General features: G+C 52.1%; 1 protein-coding gene across 1 annotated transcript; it reads right to left on the minus strand.

Moving 5' to 3' along the window:
• Positions 1-202: 202 nt before the first annotated feature.
• On the minus strand, positions 203-8,237 carry gata1b (GATA binding protein 1b). The gene is made up of 6 exons (XM_066710098.1): positions 8,019-8,237; positions 2,621-2,925; positions 1,895-2,404; positions 1,491-1,636; positions 1,188-1,313; positions 203-960 (listed from the first exon to the last, which is right to left on the minus strand). Exons 2-6 carry the CDS (start codon positions 2,853-2,855, stop codon positions 652-654), a joined length of 1,326 nt encoding a protein of 441 aa, XP_066566195.1. The 5' UTR covers positions 2,856-2,925; positions 8,019-8,237; the 3' UTR covers positions 203-651.
• Between the last annotated feature and the right edge of the window lie 1,654 nt (positions 8,238-9,891).

The raw sequence follows: 9,891 nt of genomic DNA on the forward strand, positions 1-9,891 counted from the left end.
AGCGGGACGAATCCACTCAACACAAGCCTTCAACATTTAACTCAAGCCCTTGCTGAACGGAAAGAAAGTGGACTGAGAGACACAGAGATAGGAGAGAGAGAGAGAGAGAGAGATGGCAAGAGAGGGTGATCATGACAAAAAGAGGGAAAACCATACAGAGTAATAAATAAGTCCCTGAACACATTTCACTCTCCCAGGGTGGTTTCCGCAAAGCGTTTTTATTGAGTAACGATCGCTGCGCTGCTGCAGAAAGCAGGAAATCAATCAGCCCAGTACTGCAGTTAAATACTGCAAACCCTTACAAAAACATCAAACCAGGAAATACAAAAGGGAGTCGTATGTACAATGTGTCCCTGGTAAATTCTCTCTCCAAAGGCAGGCTGCTGAATGTCAGGGTAGCCAGGCCTGCTGGGCCGACGGGGCGGCGCTGGACAGTCCAGAGTGAGAGACGGCTGCAGCCTCACCTCCTGATCCACGCGGGCAGGGGTGAGGGGTCAAGGGTCACAGGTCACAGGCTGGGAGGCCACTGGTGTTGACCGGGGATAACTGCCTCGGCCTCTCTCTCTCCGGCTCACACTCACCCCCTCTCTCTTTGGTGAGGCCACAGACTCACAGAGTGAGTGAGAGAGAGTGAGAGTGAGTGCTGGGCCTCTACACCAAGGTGGGCACCATGCCGGAGGAGGGGTGGTGGTGCGAGTAGGACAGGGATGGGGGTCCGTGCAGTGCCGAGGGGGGGCCCAGCAGGTGGTGGGTGTGGCCAAAAGGGATCAGGGGTCCAGTCAGGGGCCCTGGGCCCAGGGAATAGCCGCCCCCGCCGCCCCCGCTGCCCTCCTCAGGGGCAAGGCCCCGGCCCAGCTCGGGGGCCCAGTCACCAGCCTTCTTGCCCTTCTTGCTCTTGTTGGACACCTTGCGGTTCCGTGTCTGGATCCCATCCTTCTTCATGGTCAGGGGCCGGTTCACCTGTGGGGGGTACAGGGTACTGACACTGAGGAGTGTGGAGGAGTGTATGAGGCAGTGAGTGTGAGTGTGTGAGGCAGTGAGAGTATGTGAGGCAGTGAAAGCATGCAAGTGTGTGAGGCAGTGAGAGTGCAAGTGTGTGTGAGGCAGTGAGTGTGTGCGAGGCAGTGAGTGTGTGCAAGGCAGTGAGTGTGTGAGGCAGTGAGAGACAGCGAGGGGCAGAGACTCACGTTGTGCAGTTTGTAGTAGAGGCCGCAAGCGTTGCACACGGGCTCCCCGCTGGCGTTGCGCCTCCACAGTGTGGTGGTGCTGGTGTGGCAGTTGGCGCACTGTGTGCCGGCTCTCTTACTGACTATCTGCACAGAGAGAGGAGCACTCTTCAGTTTACATGCACATATATCCTATCTACACAGACACGGGCAGGACACAGACAGCGGACTGTGGCCCTGATCGGGGCCCCGGCTCACAGTGCTCCGACAGCTCTGAGGAACGCAAGCGTGTTTCTGACCCTGTAACCCCCCACACACACGTACCAGTCTCTTCTTGGGCCGAATCAGGGGGCGGTTCTGCCCGTTCATCTTGTGGTACAGACCACAGGCGTTGCACAGGTAGTGGCCCGTCCCGTCGCGCCTCCACAGCGGCGTGTTAGTGGCGCCGCAGTTCACACACTCCCTCGCCTCTAACTCACATGCACGCACACACACACACACACAGAGTAAAGAAACACAGACAAAAAAACACACACACTCAGTTAATAATAATAATAATAATAATAATAATAATAATAATAATGACTAATAATAACATTGTGTGTATATTCCAGCCCTCATAAATCCACACAGGAACGCACTATAATATACTCACGCACACACTCTCTCTCTGTCTCACACACAGACGCAGACACAGACGCAGACGCAGGTAAGGTTGTCATCCTCACCTGGGGGCGACAGTCTCATCTTGTTGCGCAGCTTGGGGGAGTAGGAGGACGGGGACATGAGGGAGCCGGGGGGCGGCGAGTACAGCCCCCCCGCGCTGTAGTCCTGGGGGGCTGGCATGTAGGAGCCGTAGGGGCCCAGAGTGTGGGAGTGGGCGTGGCCATGTGAGTGGGAGTGGACCACCCCGCCCCCCGAGCCCAGGTTCAGGAAACTGCCGCCGCCGCCCAGCGGACTGAGCCTCTCGGCCTTCAGCACCTCCTGCAGCCTGGGGCTCGCCTTGTCGTCCATGCCCGGGGACGGGAGGCCGTCCTTGGGGGAGGTGAAGGTGGAGGAGGAGGAGGAGGAGGAGGGAGGGTACAGGGACAGGGACCCCCCCGGGGAGGTCTTGGCGAAGGGGCTGATGGACCAGGAGGGGGCCGGGGGGCCGCTGTAAGGGCCGGACAGGTTGTGGGGTGCGCTGTCCAGCCACTGCAGGTTGTTGAGGAGGGAGGAGGAGGTGTAGACCTGGCGCACTGAGGGGGAGGGAGAGAGAGAGACTGTATCTGTATTTACTTTGGTTATACTATGATCGGTCATGGCAATAAAACACCTTTTGAATTTGAATTGAATTTGAACATTTGAGAGGGGGGAGAGGAAGAGGCAGAGGGAGGGAGGGAGAGAGAGAGAGAGAGAGATTAAAATTTTCTTCAAATCCATTGTGAGGCAGTGAAGCACAGACAGACACTGACCTGGTGAGTGTCGGTACTGGGGGGCGGCGCGGCTGTGGGCCGGGCTGGAGAAGTAGGAGGGCAGGGAGGAGAAGTCCCCCTCGGCACTGGAGTAGAAGCCCCCCGGCCCGCCGCCCTCCTCCTCCCCGCTGCCCCCCCCAGGAGGGGCCAGGCCCGGATCCCCCGGGAACCCGGACAGAGAGTCGGGCCCCAGCAGCACCGGGGACACCCAGCGACACTCTGCCGACTCCTCCATTGGTCAGCTGGGCGGGGTCACAGAGGGGTCACCGGGGTCACAGGGTCACAACTGGTGGAGTCGTCTCTCTCTGTGGGTCAGAACACACAAGCACAGGCAGACTGAGTACTGAGCTGGACCGAGCCTCCCAGTGCCCTGCCCTTCAGATGAGAGTCCAGTCCAGTCAGTGACTCTGCAGCAGTCCAGTCCAGCCCAGTAAAGATATAGTTGAAAAAAACAAGAAAACATCATTTAAAAAAAAACATTGTTTGAAACAGTGACTAATACAGACACAGACTGACTTGATTTGCATGCTTTTTCTTGTTTTTTTGCAGAACAAGCATGAAACCCACTTTCCAGAGATCTGGGCTATTCTCTGCCGGTGAACTTCCTCTCCCAGAGCCCTATTTTAAACAGCGCTGCTCTTATAACACTGTGGCTGAAAGTGAGCCCTGAAATGCACTCAAATTAAATAACAGGCCACACACGTTCGACTTCAAAGAAACTGGTTGGGCTTCTAGTAACAGACTTCCAGGTTTGCAACAGGGTGTCTGTGCAGCCCGGTGATGATGGGACACTGTGTCACTGTAGTAATGGGACACTGTGTCACTGTCTTGGTGGGACACTGTGCTGGTGGGACGCTGTGCCACTGTAGTAATGGGACGCTGAGTCACTGTGCTGGTGGGACGCTGTGTCACTGCAGTAATGGGACGCTGAGTCACTGTGCTGGTGGGACGCTGTACTGATTGGATTTTATGGTGAAGATACATCTGTACATCTACCAACACAACACATCAGAGACCACCACACAACGCAACAATGCATCTGTATGTCAACTTTAACAATACACACACACACTGAAGGGACAGTTACAGTTCTGTGGAATCACTCTCGATTGTAGCGCCAATATCTGCAGTCATCCACAGCGTGTGGACCGCCCGGGGCAGATAGGGTTTGTGAGAATCAGATACGAGTCGTTATTATCATAATAAAATTACTCAGCACTGAAATGGGGGGGGGCGGGGTGGCGGAAAGAATCTCATCCGATTAAAACAACAAACGAGTTACACAACAAGAGCGGAATATGAATCAGCGAAATGTAACACACACACACATATCAACACAACTGAAACTGAAGCTACGCCTGCACTGCGCTGGTCCTGTCCTGAGATCAGCAGGAAACAAGAAATCAGTCACCCGAGGGAATCCAAAACTGCCCTCATTTCTGCCAAAAAACTAAAAGAAACATTAAAAAACCCAACAAGAGAGTCATCCTCTGACAGGAGGTCTAAAAATTACGACACCAGTAAAACCAGCCCGGCTTCTCTATGGGTTAGAGATCACAACAGTCAGGACGCAATGCGAGACGCACTGACTGACCGACCGACACACTGACTGACTGACCGGACATGTTTTATATACAGTTATAAACCCCCTACACTTTCGTTCCCAGGATGTTTATCTATTGCGCATAATGCTCTAACAGGACTGTGAGTGAACGATTATTTGGGGGGAGTGTCTGTCCGGTCTCTTTAAAATGACAAATGAAGTCCAGTAATAATGATGATGATGTGTGTGCTGGGGTGGAACTACAGCCTCTGACTCCGAGTGAAGCGGCTCGAGGGACAGGACACTGAGCAGCAACTTCTGCAAATCTCTCTCTCTGAGCGCATCCCTCGCTCCACTGGGGCACTTATTAATACACACACCGCATGTGTATTATTGACACACACACACTGGGTTCTGAAACGGTAATTCCTGCCCTTGGTACTGCAACCAACCTAAAGATAACTCTTTTTGGAAAAAAGTGAAATTGGCTAACAGTCGCCCAAAACCAAAAGATTAATGATGGACTGTTTTCCGTGAAGTCAATGACAATAATGACGGTACATGAGTAGATAAATGTATACGTGTTGAGAAACGTCTTGCGGTCGATATGGGACAGAAGTCTCATGCACTGATACGAGAGAGAGAGAGAGGCCCAGATAAGATTCACTTGACCGAGCGCTATATGATGCGACCAGAAGTGATGCAGCAACTGAGAGATAAGAGTGAAAACAACAATCACAAATCACAAGAGTATGAACTACTGACCAGTATCTGTGTGTTTTTGTGTGTTTGTGTGTGAACGTTTATGAGAGTGTGTGTGAGTCTCCGTCTCAGAATACACATTTTTTGTGTTATTATTGGGTACGACCAACTAATGAAACTGACACAGAAGGACCAGGACCAGCCAGGGGGGGAATTTGGATTTTGTTACACAATAGGGGCCTTAAATGTCATTTCTTTCCTTTTTTTTTCCAGTTGTGGTTGTAACTCAAGCGAACCAGACACAGACGCACACTCTCACACACACCCACACCCACACACTCTCTCTCACACACACACAGCTGGATCACACAAGCTCCCAAACTGAAACCAGACCCACCACAACTCAAACTCGCTTCAGATGTTTTCACACCTCGGCATCTGCCCGTGTGGAGCGGCCCCTCGGTGCCTCGCCCCCGAGCGCAGCCTGCCCGAGTTCACACTTCGCTGCAGCTCAGGGTTACAACCTGCATGGCCACGTCACCCCGGGGTGAGGCTCGACACGCTGACAAGGACTGCATGCGCTGGAGATTCGGCCCGGGTTCGGCTGTCTCTCGTGGGAGCAGCTCGACACTCTGGGGTCTCCTCCTACACTGAATGGACGCCCCACACAGTGAGGTACAGCACAGCACAGCACAGTACAGTAGAGTACAGTGTATTAACAGTCCCCTACAGTGCAGTGTGTTAACACAGTCCCCTACAATGCAGTGTGTTAACACAGTCCCCTACAATGCAGTGTTAACACAGTCCCCTACAGTGCAGTAAAGTACAGTGCAGTATTAACACAGTCCCCTACAATGTAGTTTGTTAACACAGTCCCCTACAGTGCAGTAAAATACAGTGCAGTGTATTAACACAGTCTCCTACAGTGCAGTAAAATACAGTGCAGTGTATTAACACAGTCTCCTACAATGCAGTAAAGTACAGTACAAGGACGCACACACAAGCATGCCGTTGGAGCCCCCCCCACAACACAACACGCCACAGTCAGAGCAGCACAGATTCTGGGGGGGCGGGGGGGTTGGCTGCGGTGTGATCGCTGTTGGGGGGGGGGTACGTGGTGCAGGGCAGGGCAGGGCAAGGCAGGGCAGGGCAGGGCAGGGCAGGTGGCAGTGCCCCTCCCTCTGCCACAGAAAAGGAGGCGGCCAACCACGGCTACACTGTGCCCCGGACATCCCCCCGCCGCCCCGCCCCCCCGCCAGCGCCTCACCAACAGCGCCGGACACTGAGCGCAGCACTACACCCTGACTTCTTATAGTACAGTACAGTGTAGTATAGTATAATACAGTAGAGTATAGTGTAGTATAGTATAGTACAGTGTAGTATAGGGCCAGACTGCGCAGCGCTGTGTGGACTGTAGTGTAATGTAGTGTAGTATAGTACAGTGTAGTGTAGTATAGTACAGTATAGTGTAGTGCAGTATACTATAGTACAGTATAGTGTAGTGCAGTACAGTATAGTGTAGTATAGGACCCACACTGGAGATCGTTGCTAATGTGGTTTTATTCTCTTGCAGGATAATCACCGCCGATGCCAATGAACCCCCCTGACCCTGCAGCCGGTTCAGGAGATGCTCACTAACCACAGATCCTGCTTTATCACAACTGTTTGTGTCTGCTTGTCGATCGCTCAGTTTTCCAGATAAGGGATATATCTCTGGCTGGCTTATCTTGGACGGAGACGGAGACGGACAGTATAAAGCCGAGCCGAGCCCCCGCGACTCCCAGAGCGTCTCTACCCGAGTCGAGCTCCAGAGAACCGGGCCGCAGCACCGGGACCCCGAGGTACTTCAGTCCAGACTCGGCATCAGTTCTGTTATTTTAATATACTTATTATACTTTTATTATTTTAAAGGCATAAGCGTACAAATGGATATTTTGTGCTGTAGGAACCTGAACAGATGAGTTTGAGCAAATTATTGGTGGAATCAGACCTTCTCTCGGGCCAGCAGAATGCAACCGAAAGATACAACAGCACACCTGACTCTCTCCAGAGTCACGGACTGGACTGGGCTGGACTGGACTGCTGCAGCGTCACGGACTGGGCTGGACTGGACAACAGGACTTGGGTTTAATCTCTCACTCAAGGGCCGGAGCACAAGCAGGTCCAGTCCAGTGCTCGTTTCAGAGCAGAGACAGGGCCAGACCAGCACAAAAACCACAGGCATGGAAATTAACACCACGACCACAACTGCTACTGCAGCTACTGTCACTACTGTTACTACTGCTGCTGCTGCCACTGTGAGCGAGTGAGTGTGTGTGTGTGAGAGAGTGAGAGAGAGTGAGACTGAGTATTAGAGTGTGAAAGAGAGTATTTTATTTTTTAAACAGAACAAAATACTGCAGACTGAGCTGTGACTGTGTGTTGTAGTCCCAGTGCCAGCTGGTCACTGGGCCCAGACGTCTGTTAGATGTGACTGAAGGCCCAGGACTGAGAGCCCCTCAGAGCCCCTGCACTCACACCCTGCTCTGACTGGTGGACACTGTTAGCACCAGTACAATACAGCACAGCGCTCCAGAGTTAAGACAAAAAAAAAACAACTAAAAACAAGAAAGAAATCAAACAAAACAATTGGAATCTGATCAATATCATTCTTAACTCCAGGAAGCCAAAGACTGCACTTTTGTATTGTAACTGTGCTGGAGCTCCAAACACAGGTAAAACAGTGTGCAGTGTGCATGTGTCTCCGTCCCCATGAAGCCAAGGGCCTGGGTTCTAGGACTGCACGCCTGGCAGCAGCGCAGAGGGTCCCAGATCACACAGGGAGGACAGCAGGGGGACAACAAGATGTGTGAATCGACACACACAGGCTACTCTCTGCCCCCCCCGGACACACAACTGAGGAAATTAATCCCAGAGTGTGGTGCGCCGATAACACTCAGAGGCATGACAAACGTCTTGTTCAATGTATAGCGAGAGATAAGAAGATGTGTGTGTGTGTGTGTATATATATATATATATATATATATATACACACACACACACACACACATCGCTTGTGTCAAAGTAAGGCTGTCTGCCAAGAAATAAATAATAATATATACACACACATCTTTATGATACGAAAACAAGAAATATAAGTGAAGTTCCTCCCACCTGTTTCTCAGCCGCGTCCAGCCGTGTTTCTCTGCCGCCGTGTCCCTGTCCGTCTCGGGCGGCCGCCCCAGGTCCCGGCACTGTCCCAGCACGGGGAGGAGCGGGTGCAGGGAGGGACGGTGTCCGGGGTGAGTGTGCGAGTGTGAGAGAGTGAGAGAGTGAGTCAGTGAGGTGGACTGTACAGGCTGCAGCTCAGCAGTGTATCTCAGCACTGGGACACTGACAGATAATGGCTAGAGGTGGTGGGGGGGGCAGTGGGTGGGTGGGGGGGGGGGTGGGACACCGAGATCTCGCGTACATGGTGCACTTTTTAAACCACACCTCCACAGCATTTTCCTGCCGCCTCAAACTTTCCTCATTCAGCCCCTCAAGAGAGAGAGAGAGAAAACTGAGAAAAATAAACAGACAGAGGAGGGTGAGGGGGCAGCCCTGAGATCAAACTGGCATCCCGGGTTTATTCTTCTTGTGAAACAGACGCAGCAGCAGGTGTATATAAACTGCAATAAACTGCACTGCAATATACTGCACTGCACTGGAATATACTTTACCATACTGCAATATACTGCACTGCAATATACTGTAGTATAGTGTACCTTACTAAAATATACTGCACTGCCCTGTACTGTAGTATACTGGTCTACAGGGAGGAATGGCAAAACTGTCTTTCCGGTAGACGAACAGAAGACAGTTACACTGCAGTACAGCAGCCATGACCTCTGGGGGCCTGTGCTGTGCTATACTGAACTACACTACACTGGATTATACTGTACTACACTGCACTGTACAATACTGGACTACATAGGATTATACTGGACTAAACTGCACTACACAGGATTATACTGTACTATACTGTACAACAGCAGCTCATCAAAAGGATTGTGAACAGCTATCCTTGTAGACACACACACACACACCATACCCCCCACCTCCAACAAAAAAATAAAAAGGAAAAGTGTTTAAACAAAGCAAATGAAAAATGCAAACGAGCCTCAGACGCTTTCACTGCTGGGTCCCGAGCCGCAATGCAAATCCTGAAAGTGCAGCAATGTCACGCAGAGATACGCGGCGGCAGCACCGCACCGCTAACAGAGCCAGCCTGTCCGCCTGCCGGGCCTCATTTGCTAGTCAAAGCGAGAGAGGCCCTGTGGCCCTTCCTGCCCCTTTGTTCATTCTGCTTTTTCAGGGAAATCAAGAGAAGCAGCTCAACACCTAACTCAGGATGAGGGGCTTGAAAACACCTGGCCTGGACTGGACTGTCTCTCTCGAGACCAGGGCCGAGACCCTGCTGGACTGCACTGTGTCTCTGCAGCTCCTCTTTATCTGGGGTCTCATTTCAAAAGAACAACAAACGAAAGAAACAAGCAAAACGGAGATGACACACTCCCGACGGTGCTGGCACCCGGCCCTGTGGGTTGAGAGAGGCAGAGCGAGAGCGAGAGAGTGTGGACACATGGCGGCAAAGAAGGGAGGCCGAGAGAGAATGCTGAAGGAGTGTCAGGAACAACATGGGTGTGTGACAGAGAATTGAAAGCACCTTGAATTGAATTGAATTGAATTGAATTGAATTGAATTGAGAGAGAGAGAAAGAGAGAGAGAGAGAGAGGGGAGGGAGGGAGGAGGCAGACGGCAGGGCATGCGCTCGGGATGTGGCCGGTGGCTTACACTCTGGTGGCTGCGCTGTGTTGATAAGAGGTTATCAGACGGCACAGTGAGAGAGAAAGAGAGGGACAGAGAGAGAGAGGAGGGAGAGGGGGTAGGCTCTGTCAGCAAGAGGACAGAGGTTAAAGACAAAACACTAACACACACACAGACAACACACTGACACACTCAACGCATGCACCCCCTCAGAGACGCACACAACAAACACAACCAG

This window comes from Amia ocellicauda, chromosome 7 (genome assembly GCF_036373705.1).
Source record: "Amia ocellicauda isolate fAmiCal2 chromosome 7, fAmiCal2.hap1, whole genome shotgun sequence".
NCBI classification, from domain to species: Eukaryota; Metazoa; Chordata; class Actinopteri; order Amiiformes; family Amiidae; genus Amia; species Amia ocellicauda.